General features: G+C 38.7%; 1 protein-coding gene across 2 annotated transcripts in view; it reads right to left on the bottom strand.

Annotated features, from left to right (window-relative positions):
* LOC111150823 (potassium two pore domain channel subfamily K member 2) overlaps positions 1–16,925 on the bottom strand; it is a 211,822-nt gene that overhangs the window by 54,029 nt on the left and 140,868 nt on the right. For both annotated transcript variants that reach the window (XM_022508441.1, XM_022508440.1), the window contains exons 4-5: positions 12,658–12,818; positions 9,431–9,617 (exon numbers count right to left, since the gene is read on the bottom strand). In XM_022508441.1, coding sequence (XP_022364149.1) covers positions 9,431–9,617; positions 12,658–12,818 — 348 coding nt within the window. The remainder of the gene's footprint in view (positions 1–9,430; positions 9,618–12,657; positions 12,819–16,925) is intronic.

Genomic DNA, 16,925 nt, shown 5'->3' with positions numbered 1-16,925 from the left:
TTGCTGAGCTTATGTAAATCATTAGGCCAAGTTTATCAAAACTGGACTTGTTTTACAAACACATTAGTCCTGATTTGGCTACCTCTGATTAAAAATGATGGTTACTATAGAGGGAGAAATCATGTTTCAATAACATATCTTTGCAGATGTTAAATTTTAGCTCTGATTGTCTTTGAATGCTGTTTACCTAAGCTAGACAACTTGAGGTAAACCTCAGAGAAATTGCCAAAATAGCTCATATAGACAATCTTCGTGCTTTTTATTCTGGGGGGATAACAATGGGACCCCAGAGGCATATGATTATTTGAACTAAAAAAAAAAAATGGAATTATTCCCCAGCATTTATGTAACTCAGCTAGCCTTTTTACCAGTTCTGTGTGGCTGGGATAATGAAGTTGCTCCTTTAAAATAAGAAGGTGCCCCACTGCATGGGGTTAATTATGGACTTATGGAAATGACAACCCCACTTTCTTTATGATTCGACTGGATAATGCACTTGGGGATGCCCTTATCTCCTAAGACAAGTTTTCTTCCACTTGCCAGTGACTCCTTGTAATTAGAGGACTGCTCAGGCTAGACCTCAAAGAGAATTTCTTGACAGTTTTATTCCTTAGTCATGGTTATCCTGGAAGCCACCTCTGCTGAGGTACAATTACAAACAAAGACTTTAGCCAAGCATCGAAGAGCCCTCCTGGTAAAAAGAGCCTCGAAGCTCACTGTGGGACAGGACTACAACATAAAATAAGCAAAATGGTATGCTTGCTCAGCCAGACTCTAAATGATACTTCCCAGGCACTAGACGAATTCAGCCAAAACTTAGGTGAAGTTGGAGAGGGGCTTCCTGAGACTGTGCCACTACTGTCTGTCTACTATTGCTACACCATTTGGGGTGTGAGGAATTTCTTCACATGTGGTTTTCACATTACAGATAACTCCCACAAGGTGTCCCAATTAATAGGGGACATTTGTGATCAATTAAATAAGATCAAAATATCCACTGATCTATTTGACAAAGTTAGTAAGGGATGTATTCATAATTGGGGGCATAATAACTTGTTTTATGTTTATTGTTTTGCATGTGCTGATGCATGTCCCCTTTGCTGTCCATCATGACCCACTGGAGCCATACCATGGGCCCCTAGCCCGACCCCTGAATAGATTCTAACTGCCACACAGGTTGCCGCCCCCTTTCAGCAGGAAGCAGCCAGACCGGTCATCATGCCATCCCTAGGGTTACTGTTCCAGGGGGAGGACTAAGTAAGGGACAGTGGGGCTAGGTAGGGAGATAGGTAGGGGCCAGTGGGATCAGGCTCACAAAATTCAAAATGGAGGAGATGAAACCAGAGATAAGGAAACCAATCAGATCATTCTGCCCTAGGTGTCAGTGTTCCCATAACCCCTCTGACTCCTGAGAGTCTTTTCCTGTATCCTTAATAAACTTCTATCACTTTACTCACGCTCCATTGTCTGCGAGATTCCTTCTTCAACAAGAAGAATGGTTCTTGAGACAAGACCCTCTCTCTCCTGCATTGCTGTTTTATCAGGAGCCTTCTTACCTTGCTTCTGTCCTCATTGCAACAGCTCCTAGAGGTTGGCCCTATTCTGCACCGAAAAACTTGAGTATGCGATGCCCTCTCCGACTTTTAATTTTCTTTCCCTGAGATGCTTCTGAACCACAGAATATTTATAAAGAAAAAAAAGAAGATATATTCTAGATTTAAAGAATCATCTGGCTATTCTGAACTAAAATCATCAATGCCATGCCCCCATCCTCTGGTTTAAAATGATATTTGTATTATAGAATATAGATACAGACATAGAACTTTGTTCTAAAGAAAGTGGGCATCATTTCTTTATACTGGTCTTTAAGTATTTTAGTTTAGATATCAAATATTGATTTTAATTTTTTTGTTTAGCTTTACTTTTATTAAATAAAACTATTTTGCCTTAATATAAAGGGGGGAGCTTATTTTCTGCTTTAGCATGCTTATCTTTTTTATAGCAAAGCAATTTAACTGAATGAAGAGTTTTTTCAGGGCTTCAAGACCCAAGAGGCTCTTTCAATAATGTTAAATTCTGCTTTCTTTCTTACAAATGGAAAGTATGGCTTCAGTATTAAACTGTAGCTCACCTACTAAACCAAACTTCTCATATGCTATTGTCAGAAAAACAAAAGGCAAAAAAATGGTAACTAAACCGCTTTAGTATTTGAACCTACATTTTTTGGATTTTTAATTTCATCATTCAACATGTCGTCCACTGCCTGCTAGGTATTTGTCTAAATTAAGGAAAACAGCCATTAGAAGAGCTAGGGTTTCATGATCACAAAGAAAAATCAAAATATTCTCACTCATCCTTTACAAGGATGGAAACCTATAGTATTTAAGATGCGCATAATTGTTATACCTAGAAATTACTGTTTAACGTCTCAATATAGAGCAATTCGGAGCCTTTTTCATTATACTTAGTACAATTTACTGCCTGTCTCACTAAGCCATAACTATCAATCCCTGAATGTTTTCCTTCTCATTTTTTTCCTACACGTTTCCACAATGCTTCTAAGGATTGTTTCTGAATCTGAAAAGTTAAATAACTTCTCAGTTGGTCCCCAGGTCCTAGGACTTCTGGACCATTTGGATCAAATCCCATTTAATTAATCATGCAGACACTCTCCATTCTGTTGTGAGTTCTCTGAGAGTCACTGACTCGATCAGGGGGCGGCCAGGCTCTCTGCAGTAGTTTCCTGGATTATAAAACAGAATAACTACCAGGAAGAGAAGAAAAATTCCCTACTGAATTTAATTTTTGCTCCCAGATTTCAAACATTCTGTCCCAAAGGAAAAGGAACTAGAGCACTCATTATCACTAAGTGCTAAGCACAGTATCTAATAGGCAATATATGCTCGCTAAATATCTGAATAAACAGGAGAATGATGAATATAATACATCTCCCTGGGAGTCACATAAACCCTCCCTTTCTGATAAAAATGATTTTTCTGAGACATTGGGTGGTGGGGTGACTGTTCCCCCGTAGACCTCACTCTTCATCAGCTACTTTCCTTCTTATCTGTTGAATTTCTGGCAAATTTTTACCATTATTGATCAGCTCAATAACAGCAAGTTTAAGAACTGGCCACTGACACAGTTGCAAAACCTTCAGGCAACACCAGGAACTGTTTTCTAGAGGGTCTCTGCTAGAACCGGTTTGAACCAAAACACCTGCCATGATTTTCCAACAGAGATTTATATGTTTTCATGATAAAATTCCCCTCCATTAAGCAAGCTCTGAGCACTCCACTGAATGAGTCATGTTTTCAGTTGTAGGGAAAAGCAATAGTCTGCTTACTAAAATCTTCCTTTCCGATAATGACTTTGAAAACATAATTCCAAGAAAACTTCATTCTTAATATGAGATAGATAAATATGTTCTTCCCAAGTTAAAAAAAAATGTGACAACAAATGATTATACAATTGTGAAAATTTGAAAATTTAGTAAAGGTAAAAGTGCCAGAAGAATTTTACCTTGGAAAATCCTAAATTGTATTTTCTGTATAGAGGAGCATAAGATACTAAGCCTAAAGCCTATTAACTCAGTAAGCTTTGGTCAGGGAGGAAGACCTTCCCCTGCCCTATGGTCCTTCTAGCTAGACTTAGAACCAAATTGACATGAGACAGATTCAACAGGGGGAAAATCAGATTGAAGAGGTATATGGGCAGGGAATCCATAGAGATAGGAAATTCCAAAGACAATAAAGCTTTTATGAGCAAGGAGAGGGGTAGGGGTATGAGAACACAAAACGGAAGAAGGCCATTACCGGGAGGGTGAGAGGAGATACTTGGAAAAACAAAGGTTGCCCTATTATGCAGGTAAATTTCTTAGGTAAAGGGGAGTCTCTGTTAATAGCTCTTTTCCTGGTATAGACTGTCATTTCCAGAGAAATGTATTCAGGCAGCTGTGAGGGAGGCAGAGAGCTTTTCCTGCCTCTATTGCATTTTGATTACTTTTAATGCGAAACAATCTTTGTGCCAAAGTGGCCCATCCTGGGGGCGGCATGCTCTTGGCCCCTACACCTTCAATAACTACCTGTGAGATATGGAAAATTCCATTATTCAACGAAAAATACTAAATTTCACTGATCCAAATTCCAAGAAGATATATTTGGATGGCTAATTAAATTTATGCTGTGATGGAAAATGTGTTTTCATAAGATTAACCATGAGGATTTCTCAGAACATCTAAATTTTTGGCTAAAATTTTTGTTTTTTATTAGACGAATAGGTAATATGAGGACACTGCTTTTTGAAATATAAATTTTCATCTGGCTTTCACTCATTCAAATTATGTCTTATGAACAAACCTGGTTTATGAAAAGGGGTGTTTTTTGAGGCCTTCTTTAGGCAGCTTCTAAACAAGATGTAGCCATGTTTTTTCTTGGCTTGCATGACCCACTTTTACCCCAAGAGCATATATAAGGAGACACTGGCCTTGGAAAAGAATTTTAAATTGCATTATATTTGGTAATTAATTGACTTCTCTCCAAATTTGAAGAATCACCATTTTAAAAAACAAAACAAAACAAAAACCATGGACCTGGAAGACTAGTCATAGAGGCAAGCCTGTATAAATAGAATTCAATCTGTCACACATTTCCACATAATTAATATAACTGCTTAGGTTTTAATGAAAAACTGATTTAGCTCTCAGTCTACAAGGTAAGCATGATTTAACAATTTATCACCAGACCTTTCATTACATGAAAAATGAAATGGCAAAAGTTAAGAAACAGACCATAAGGAAATGAACAGTTAATTCTCAAACATAATTTTTGCCATTAAAGTTATTTAACTTCCCGGTGTAATCGGACTATAAATTACAGGTACTGCTAAAATCAAGTAAATGACACTTTGCTAAATGAGTTTGCCTCTCTTCACCTTTTAGGATGGGTTACTATGTGCAAGCAGTAGTCTCAGTAATAGGGATCTGTTTATTCATGTGTAAAGTAAGCGTGGGAGTTGCCTGTGGCCTCCTGGGTTCTTTTAGTTCTAGAACATGGAGAGCTAGTGAACGAGCAAAAAAGCCCATTTGGAAGGAGCGCACACCAACCACTAAGGTAATCAACCAGCCACTAAAACACCTTCCTTGCATAAATATGAATATAAAATTAAATTTTCCAGATCTTTTGCTGCAGAAAAACTACTAAATGCGGAATTCCTGTTTTCAGTCACATATACAATGAAACTTGAGCCCTGTCTATCCTGTCTTTACTAGTGGTCTGTAAATGATTTTGTTTCAATATTACCAACAGTGAAAAGGTTTTGCACACACACATTTAAATGTGTGTTTGGTTATAAATTAGAAGTCTGTCATGCTTGGGGTGCGTGGGTGGCTCAGACGCTTAAGTGTCTGACTCTTGGTTGCAACTTAGGTCATGATCTCAGGGTCGTGAGATCGAGCCCCACATTAGGCACTTTGCAGAATGTGGAGCCTACTTAAGATTCTCTCTTTCCATATCCCTCTGCCCTCTCTCCCTGCTCCTGCTCTCTCTCTCTCTCTCAAAAAAAAAAAAAATCTATGATGCTCTTATATATTATATCATGAACACTACGACATAGAAAGAAGAAAAAGTAAGGAATGAGGCTTAAAATACACAGAAACAGGAGTTGTCCTGTTTGCCTCCCATGGCAGAAAATATACCTGGCATGGACTTTCTTGCTTATACCCTAGAGATGGGCTCTCTGTTTCAGAGTTCTGGTCTAAAATACCACGTGTCTTTACTTGTTGCTCTCGAGATACTTGTAATAATCACACCAAGATGACAACCTGCATCCTAAACATTCATACATCACTTTCCAAGATTTACTTATTCTCCTTTAATAACATCAGTCTGAAGAGTATGTTCTTTAATTGATCTTCCAAGGAGTTCCATACGACAATGTGATTGAACCTTCACTGCATTCAGAGCAGGGCTGGCAGGCATGAGAAGGGCATGCGATGGTGAGTGTGCATTGCTGGATGCGTATCTTTGTGTTCTTGTGGTATTCACAGCCCAATAGAAAGGCGAGAAGATTCAAGTTAGAGCACTGCCTCCTGCTTTTCCTTGGCGAAGATACCAAGGTTAAGTGACAGTACTATCTGTAGTGACGTGGAATCTCAAAGGGGAAGGTTCTACAAAGGAAACAACTGCAGTTTCCCAGATGGGATGCTTGCCTTTTGCTCAGTAGCTGACTTTTGCTGCTTAGCCACAAGCGACCCAGAAGGAAACACTGCGTGTACTCTGTTGAATTAAGCAAGGCAATTCTTTTCCCAGCTCCTTAAAAAAAGAACTCAAGGTTTTTGTTTTTTCCAAAGAATCTTGCTAAGAGAACACATGTCCTACCAGCCTTTGCCACGTCTCCTTCCAAAACCACTCCCTGGGCACAGGGACCTGCTTGGTAGGTAAGGACTCTGCTCTATGTTATCTTTCTCAGCATTTGCCACTTTAATCCTTCCTTTGCTAATTTTTAGCAAGGCATATTTCTAGTGCTTTCTATTGCTTCCTCTGCAAAATAAAAATAAAATCCCAGTAATAGGCTTAGCAAGGGCGTGACAGAATAAAATCTTAGTAATAATAAAGATGTTTATTAGATGACTATGTCACACAAGTATCATTTTGCGACCATGTTCCCCTATAGTGCTCTGTCAGGACTCTGGATTTGGGGTCTCCACTCATACACACAAGACGTTCTTAGTGAACTGCTCTTCTATTCGAGTGGCTATGAAGAGACCCATAGGATCTAGCCAGTTTCAAAGTGCTGATCTCTTGAGGTAAAGTTTAAAAAAAGAATAGGTGGGGCGCCTGGGTGGCTCAGTGGGTTGAGCCTCCAGCCCTTGATTTTGGCTCAGCTCATGATCTGAGAGGGTCATGGGGGGTTGTGAGATCAAGCCCCTCCCGGAGCTCCCTGCTCAGCGGGGTGTCTCTCTCTGCCCCTCCCCCCAGTTAGTACACGCTCACTCTCTCCCTCTTTCTCTAAATAAATAAAATCTTTTTTAAAAAAAGGTATTATTTTTCAATCTTCTACAAAACCATAAAGTAAAAATATTTGTTCCTTTTTACTAAGCCACTTTATACTGTGGTCACAAATACAACATTATTTTAGGATTCCACCCACTTTTTTTTTTTTTATAATCTTTGAGGGTTTTTTGTTTTTGTTTTTACCAGACCAGGACACATACTAGACTAATGGAGTCTGTCAATTTCTTCAAATAACACGTGCACTGTATTGTATTACTGAAATCTGTTAGGAGTAGAACTTAAACGTTCTTACCCCTGCCCACTCCCTCAAAAGAGAGCTACGTGAAAGGATGGATATGTTAATGTGTTAATTAATAGACAGTGGGAATCCTTTCTTAATGTATACTTATATCAAATCACCATGTGTACACTTTCAATATCTTAAATTTTCTTTTTTTTTTTTTAAGATTTTATTTATTTATTTGGCAGACAGAGATCACAAGTAGACAGAGAGGCAGACAGAGAGATAAAGGGGGAAGCAGGCTCCCTGCTGAGCAGAGAGTCCTGTGTGGGACTCGATCCCAGGGTCCTGAACTGAGCCAAAGGCAGAGGCTTTAACCCACTGAGCCACTCAGGCTCGCCTTAAATTTTATTTTCAATTATATCTCAACAAAGCTGAAAAATAAATAAAATGTTGCATTACTATTAAAAATTAAAATAACACAGGCAGTGCAAGGCTGTTGGCCTTAGACTTCTCACCAAATACCTATATATTCCACAGCTGCTCCAAGACCTTGTTAATGATATTTATAAAGTAGTGCAAGAGGCCAAGGTTAACATATCACAAGTCTGAATCGTTATCATCTCACTGTGTCTTACTTTCTCCTACATGAATGCATTTTTCCACTTTGACTTAAGCTAACCATATACCCTCAGAGATAGAAAAATGGGTGTTTTAGGGCAGAAATTTGTCTTCCTATAAGGAACTACATATATGCTTCCTTCATGAAAGCATGTGCATCCTCAAGGGCAGTCTAGGCTTTGCCAGATTAAACCATAATTAACAAATCAGTAGAAACAGATGAACTATCAGCCTTCTCTGAGATTTTCTAGAACTGTACAAAACATTTTTTCTCTGAAAACATTTAAGAACTTTGGGGCAAGAAAGAAGAGTGAACAGCCAGAAAGTATAAAACTCTCGTAAAGCTAAATTAGGCTGGTGAGTTTATCCTGCGAAGTTTAAGGGCACATTCCTACTATATGGTTAGCAAGTTTTCTAATACTTAACATTGGATTTTCTAAAAAAGAATGGTTTAGATTTTCAAGAGCTGGTCAAAATGATCCAAGATAGAATGCCATTGTGCTTACTTTTACCGCTGTTATTATAATTTATCTAAAATTGGAATTAGAATAATATGATAATTGGATAATATAAATGGTAAAGAGGGAGTTAAAGTCACAGAAGTTAAGACCCAAGAGATACCACAATAAAGCAAACTGCAGTTGTAATAACATGTAGAAAAGGAAATACCAAAAAACATGAATAAAAAGTGTGGATACTGGTAAATGTAAAAAATACTGTCCTGAGAACTGAAAATTAAATGAGATAAATATCTTAGAGAAAAGAAGGTTTTAAGTAGCTTAGAACATCTTCTGAAGTTTGCAGGTGTAAAACTGAGACATGAAAAGGCTTAAGTAAAAAGAGCAAAGATAAACTCGAATTTGTCTAACAGTAAAAGAAAAATAAATGCATAAAAAACAAAAATTAGAGGCAGATTGTCTGGTTTCTGAAATTAGGGTGCAAATATAAGATTCTGAACAACAGCAACTCAAATTTCTTTTCTAGAATGAAAATAAATGTTCCAACTGCACCCTTCTGCCTACCTCCTGTCCCAGAATGACTTTTCTTTCGTCTCTCTGTCCCTGTTATAGATGAAATGGTCTTCCAAAATGGTATGCTCAAGTCCTAATCCCCAGTACCTTGGAACATCTGAAGATGTAATTAGTTCATCTGAACTCATACTGGAGTACAGTGGGGAATTTTTGTCCAGTATGACTGGTGTCCGTGTAAGAAAAGGGAAATCTGGACACAGTGACAGAGACACAGAAAGAAGGAATGTCGTGTGCTGTCGTAAGCAGAGATGGGAGTAATGAAGCAGGACAGGCAAGGACGGATGGCCTCCTTCACGAGCTGGAAGAGGCCAGGAGGGGTTCCACTTAGAGTCTCAGAGGGACCATGTTTCAGTAGTCCTCTTGATTTTAAAATTCAGTGAGGCCATGAATTTCTTTTGTTTAAAGGCCCCCAGTTTTGGGGCACTTGGCTCCTGACAGCAGGCTTGGGAAACTAAGACACTGGGTTGTGCTGCAAACCTGAGGAAAAGGTCTAACTAAAAGACACGGGTTAGGAGAGCAGGGTTGGTGCCAGGAAAAACACTTACCTGCCACGTAGTCACCAAATCCAATGGTGGTTAGAGTGATGACCACAAAATAAATGGCGTCCAGGGCACTCCAGCCTTCTATGTGCTTGAATATGATCGCGGGCAGGGCAACAAAGAGTACGCAGCCGAAGAGTATAAAGATGATCGTCGAGATGATGCGAATCTTGGTCTGACTAACATTCCACTTCTAAGGATAAGAGTGGAGAGAGCAAGAGAGAGACACTAACTGAGATTTATTGATCATGGGCATACCTAATACCCCGTTCTCAGCAAATTCGCAAGTGAGGTTATTTTTTTTTCCCTTTTATAATGAATGTTCAGTTGTCTTATAAAAATTGGGCATAACATGAAGAACTCAAAACAATCAATATCAATGATGGTGCACAACAGGCAAAATGCTTTCGAAATAAATTACATTTGCTCTGAGAATACAGTTTCAGTGTACATCATTCTTTGTTTATCTGGTTTACCTTTGAAATATTTCTATTCTGTAGGCATACTACTGACTGAGGGCCAAACAGATTCTAGAAATATATGAAAATAGACAAAACTGACCCATGGAAAAAATAGTTTGTATTGATAATTGAGAAAATGATTAATTTTATGAAAAATTTCCTCCTCACTCCTGTGTTTTTCTATCATTGTTGTACCGATTACACTGAAATACTAGCAGACTTAAAGTCCATAGTTGATTCCTCTGTGAACCAGATGAACTGTCTTTCTGTTCTATGGCCTTAAACTGTACAACTAAATAAATCAAACTTGACAGGTAGGCAAGGCTGAATCTTAAACACCTTTCCACTATAGCTGTCTTTTCAGCCTTCTTCTCAAGAATCTCCCCCGTATCCCATATTACATTTGTACACACAGCATATCTCCGGATCTCCATTTGAGGCTAATCACTGTATATTCTCCATCTGTTAACTGGTTCTGTCCTATCTGCTATGAAAATTACAGGTCACATGCCCACCATATAAAACCCACTGAGTTTCAGAACTTGAAAATTTCCTAGAGATAAAGATCTATGAAACCACAGAATGGAAAGTGAAAAAAAAACAAAAACTATCTCTAGTCTACTGTCCTTATCACATATGTGACATTTAAATGAACTCATGTTGGCCAAGTTCTCATGACAGGGACTAGTACCAAGTGTGGAATCAGGACCACTGGAATGTATTAATTCCACCAGGATACAGGATGTGTTTCATGCACCGATGTAGATGCGGCATGAAAAATATCACCTGGCATCCAGTGGGCACCCAAAAATTTGTTGGGAAAAAAAAATAAAACAAATGCATAAACAAAAGGCAGAATCAGAAGTATAAATACAGAGAGCAAACTGATGGTTGCCCAAGGGGAGGGAGAGGGGGGAATTGGGCAAGATGGGTGAAGGGGAGAGAGAGATACAGGCTTCGAGTTATGGAATGAGTAAGTCAAGGGAATGAAAGGCACAATGTAAGAAAAACAGTCAATGATACTCTAATAGCAATGCAATGTGCCAAATGGTAACCATACTTGTGGTGCATAATGCATAAGCTTGTCAAATCACTAAGTCGTTTACCTGAAACTAATGTCACGCTGTATGTCAATTATACTCAAATGTAAAAAAAAATTAAGCAAAATAAATTTGTTGAATGAATGAACAGTTCATCATTACCAAGTTGATGCCACTAATCTTCCCTCTTAATTAATAAAAATACAAGATGCTTTTAATATCAGTATAAGAAAAGCATATTACCCAGAACGGGATGAAACTCCTATTTTACAATATTCAGCCTACCCCATTCCAACTTCAGAAATATCTAAGAGTGAATCTGGAACTGGAAACATAACTAATGCTAAAAACTGGAACTATAAATTGAAAAACCAGTACTCAGTAGTCTTATTTTATCAGGAGAATCACATGTAAAATACTTTGTTGAAATGTCTGTGAAGAGATGAAGAGATTATTGAAGAGTAAATAAAATGTATTTGTAATACAGGTGATGGTAGTAACATCTTCTTTACAACCCCCCCGCTCATGCAACTATTTTCTTGGTCATTTTCCTCAGGAATAAAAACTTGTAATCATTGTGGTATTATTACTATTTTTCATTCATCATTCTAATAAAAGCATTTTCATTTTACTTATCCTTTTCTGTTGAGTATAATACAGCCATGAACATCTTAAGACATGTATATAATACTTTTGGCTCTACTAAATTATATCCCTTGGATAAGTTTCTATCAGTGACATCACTGAATTAAAGTATATGATCACTTTTATTGTGTTTGCTAAAAAATTGTCCTTCACAAAAGGGCTATACAAATTTAGAACACTACCAGGAATAAACAAAGATACCAAAGCAAATTTTAAATTAGAAAACACTGTCAGTTATTTACTAGCTATGTTAAGTATGTATGTATGTATGTATTTAATTTAAATTTTTACTTATTTGAGAGACAGAAAGAAAGAATGCATGCAAATAAGCAGCAGTGGGGTGGGGTGGAGTAGGGAGGTGGGGAGGTAGAATGGGAGGGAGAGAATCTTTTTTTCTTAAAGATTTATTTATTTGACAGAGATCACAAGTAGGCAGAGAGGCAGGCAGAGAGAGAGGGGGAAGCAGGGTCCCTGCTGAGCAGAGAGCCCAATGTGGGGCTCGATCCCGGGACCCTGGGATCGTGACCTGAGCGGAAGGCAGAGGCTTTAACCCACTGAGCCACCCAGGCACACGAGGAAGAGAATCTTTAGCAGATTCTGTCCTGAGTGAGGCGCCCGACTAGAGGCTCCATCTCACCACCCTGAGATCGTGACCTGAGCCAAAACCAAGAGTCAGACACTTAACTGACCGAGCCACCCAGGTGCCCCAAGCTTTTATTTATTATCTCTAACTCTCAAAGTGCCTCTGCATTGCCAGTACCATTATTCATATTGTATAAACGACAAAATGGAGATTTCAAGGTAAAATAACTAGCTTAAGAGAATACAGTAAGTCAAGACATCTGGAATTGGAAGCTAGGATTGTCAGATTTCTACTTTATTTCTGCATATTTTTGGTTTTTTCCCATGCACTAATTTACTCATTCAAATTAATTACAAAAATAGGAAGTGAGTTACCTGCTAATAGAGGTACATATAAAAGGTCATGGAAAACCCAATAACTTGATTGTCTACCCATACCTGAGGTGTTAGAAAAATTTTAAAAAAATTTAAACAACATATGTAGTTAAAAGGCTATTATACTTACAATAAATGTATCTTCCACTTTTGCAATTCCTTTTCCAAATATGGTCCCTAGTTGATCACCAACTCCAGCCAACAAAAAACCAAAAAGGGGAATTCCCAGTAAGGCATAGATGATACAGAATATTTTTCCCCCTTCTGTGCGTGGTGAGATATTTCCAAATCCTAAATACACACACACACACACACACAAAAGAATAAAAAAATAAATTGTTTTCAGTTGTTTATAAACGAGTAATAGTTTAAAACATATGATGTTGTTAAAAAGAAAACTGAAAGAGGACTTGGGCTGTCTCTGTTTTGACCTCAAACTTTTTTGCTTGGGTTCTTCTTTCGAGTTTGGGGCTTGGAGCAGACAGGAGACAGACACTACTGCGTCAAGCCATAGTGTCTGCCCAGAGCCAGCAAGACCCTGTGCGTAACTGACTCCAAGACAAGGATGGATTTAACCTGCACATGCCCCCCCACATTTGCCCCATATTTTCCTGTGTAAACCTGTAAGTACTATTGGCTTTTTGGAGACAGTGTTTGAGATGTTAGTCCACGGTCTTCCCGGTGTTGTTCTCACTGAAATCAATTCCTTTCTGGTTTCACCACCACTCATTTCTCTGCCTTCGAATTTTATCAGCAGTGAGTTCTGAACACGGTCTGTTTGGGACCCTGGACCCAGGGGCTCTCACTCCCCTGTGCCCCAGTTATAAAACCACAGGCCCAAAATGGTGCCACTTAGGCTGAATTCCCAAACTGGTGATTAATAGCTAATCTTACTGCATTTTCAACTTCACCCAGAAATGTAGTCTTAGTCTCAACCTGAACCAGTCAGGAATTTTCCTATCAGAGGCAAAATGTCTGCAGCACGGCCCCCTCCATCACCCTCTCCCCAAAAGGAAGATGAAGTGATCTGCCTGATAAGACCCCCTATTCTTCCCTCTCAGGGAAAGTTACCTTGTCTGGAAAAACCTTTTCTTCTGTTAGTAACTTTCTTGCCCCCACCCTTATTCTATAAAAGTGTTGTGCAATTCCTCTGAGCTCCTCTCCGCTTGCTAGATGGGATGCTGCCTGGTTCATGAATCATTTAGTAAAGCCAATTAGATTTTCAAATTTACTCAGTTAACTTTTGTTTTTCAGCAACCTCAAGGGTAATTCATAAATCTCCCAATATTAAAAGATATTAATCACACATTTTTAACTAGATAAGAATCCCTTTTAAATATATATATTTTTAAAGACTTTATTTATTTGACAGAGATCACAAGTAGGCAGAGAGGCAGGCAGAGAGAGAGGAGGAAGCAGGCTAGCCACGCAGCAGAGAGCCCAATGCGGGGCTCGATCCCAGGACCCTGGGATCATGACCTGAGCCAAAGGCAGAGGCTTAACCGAGCCGCCCAGGTGCCCCAAATATATTTTAATATGCAACATTCCAATAAGCAAACATTTCAATAATCTACAAAGTACAGCTAATGTTCCAATTAAAATACATGATGAAAACCAAGGGGGTAACACATGCAATAAAACCAATATTTTCATTAAATGCCCTGCTGTCTGTCTATACTGATAATACTGTTAACTGCAGGGCTCTCATTGTCATTTATTGAGAAAAGCATACTGCCTTAGTATGTTCTGAGGATTTCAAAGGGGTAGGGAAGCAAATTTTACCACCCCAAGATATGTCTCTTTGGTATCCTGATTATTTTAAGGTGGTTATTTTTTTTAAGAAACTGTGGACACATGAGAGACTATGAAAACCGAATACAGGTCACACTTTTGCAGGAGACATTTATAGGTAGAAGGGAAATCTCCATTTGGAAGGGTGTCCCCCTCAGTACCAGGGAGGTGAGGAGGTGACTAAATCAGTAGAAAATGTTATTGGTGGAGAACGCATGGACTGAAATCTGCCTAACAACTTTACTTTTCTCTGCTGTGCTTTCCCTAGTAACCTCCCAAACTGAAAAGCTGTGGTCACAGCTTTATTCTGGGGGCGGACTGGAAACAGCTACTGTGCAAATTAAGATCAGTGGCTCCATAGAACTTTGATTAATTTGCAGGCTATAGCCCATAGGCTCACTTCTGCTTCTAATTTTCTTTTTAGAATCTTATATTTTGCTTCTATCTGGGATGTGGGCTCCTTAATTCAGATTCATTGTCATCTGGATCCATATGCTTCATATCATCCTCAAATCCATTCCTGTTGTGGTTTCCTCAACACCCTCCCTGCCTTCAACACACTATGGACTGTCCCCCTCCCCATTTTCATGATTTCTGCCATCTCAGTGCAACTTTTTGGTGAGGGGAGGTACATGCATGTTTATATCAAACAGCTTGTAAAGTAATTTCATGTTTGTATCAGATGGAATTAGATATTTGGATTTACCAATGTCTTAGCATGTTAAATACATGTTAAATCCAATAAAAAGTCCACAGATTTATAGTAAGGTTTGCAAACATTATGGCTTTTAAAGGCATTTACTTTAAAGTCTAAAATTAACTGATTGAAAGAAATATGAGGAAAGGGGCACCTGGGTGGCTCAGTCAGTTAAGCATCTGCCTTCAGCTCAGGTCAAGATCTCAGGGTCCCGGGATCTAGCCCCACATTGGGCTTCCTAGTCAGCAGGGAGTCTGCTTCTCCTTCTCCCTCTGTTCCTTACCCCTGCTTGTGTTCTCTCTCAAATAAACAAATAAATAAATAAAAATAAGGATAAATACTCTGGAAGAGTTTGGCAATATATTACAGCCATTCCTGGATTCCTGACTCAAGAGATATGTGGCCTTCAGTAAATTATATCCTCATTTGGTAAAGGGTATATTCCTATTATTATCTACCTCACTGAGTTAGGTATCACATGAAAGGTGCTCAGGAAATTTTTTCATACGGTATGTGGTATATTTAGGTGGTATAATATATTTAGGTGGTATAATATATTTATTTAGGTGGTATAATAATTATTTTTTATTTAGGTGGTATAATATATTTAGGTGGTATATTTAGGTGGTATAATAATATTTAAGTGGTATAATAATATTTATATTTAATTGGTATAACAATAATTATTATAATTACTATTAATCATACTGTTGGTAGTAAGTAAAGATGAGCAGATCAATGTATTTAGCCCGGTCAGTATGCAAACTATTTAATAGCCAGATTATTGGGGTCATGAATACACAGTGTTCTTCACTATGTTCTATCAAACCAAGGATGCCATCCTTTAGAAGGAGCGCTGGCAAAACAGCATGCATAGAAGAAGACAACTTTTCACATATGGCTTCTACACATTTATCTCATTTGTCTCCCATCTGTTCTTTTTTGTTCATATCTACTAATGCCTTGAAGTGCTGAACACCAGAGCAATATGTACAAAGGATACAACCAGGGCAAGTGGGAAAAGGGCCCGGAAATCTTGTATGAAGGTAATTTTAAGGGAAAAAATTTAGGCTGAACTATTTGGGACAGTGCACCATTACTGAATGCTATCCAAGAAAGAAACTCAGCAATCTCAACTCCGTCCTGTAGTCTAACATCAATCAGCAGAGTAGCAAGAACGAGAAGGCTCTGCTAAGTCAGCAGGGTGCACTGCTTTGACACGGGTTCTTTGATTATTCCAGACAGTCTTGCTAAGATCCAACAATGTTCTTTATTGCCTCTCCGGATGAATGAGTACGTGGTCGGAGGTAGGGCTGAATTCTGAGTCACCCTATTCCATCCCATTTTCTCTTTTCTGATTAAGAGGGAAAAGATCTTCAGAGTTCTAGCCATAAGAAGTAAGCTGCCTTCAGAAAGGACCGGAGATGAAAAATAAGGGATGCTGTTAGTGAGCCCTCTTGCTCGATTGTAGGCTCCAACAGTTAAAACCAGAAATAGATAAGACAGCTTAACTCATGCTCCAACTAAAATCCTCTGTGCTTATTTCTTACCACACGTTTTAGACATTCCAGAACACCAGACCACAAAGCACTGATAGCAATGGAATGTCTAGAAGACTTCACCTCACAGGTCCTCTTCCCTGCCCGTGACCCTGACCATGACCTACTGACCCTCATCTATGATCGTACGCTCTACCCGCTCTCTTACATGTAACCCCCTGCCCCTAATCTTTCTTTATAAAACTCTAGGTGTCCATCTTACTGGTGGAGAGGTCAGTTGTTAAGACTTGAATCTGCCACCTCCTCCAGCAGCCAGCACCCGAAATAAATTTCTGCCTTTCTCTTTTCCAAACCCTTGTCTCTTGAGTTATTGGCTTCTCTTATCATGAGTTTATCTGAGTTTGTTGGGGT

Source organism: Enhydra lutris, unplaced genomic scaffold (assembly GCF_002288905.1).
Source record: "Enhydra lutris kenyoni isolate GAN:26980312 unplaced genomic scaffold, ASM228890v2 scaffoldscaffold24, whole genome shotgun sequence".
NCBI lineage: Eukaryota > Metazoa > Chordata > Mammalia > Carnivora > Mustelidae > Enhydra > Enhydra lutris.
Note: the sequence above shows the minus strand (reverse complement) of the source record. Positions and strands in the feature narration are given on the sequence as shown.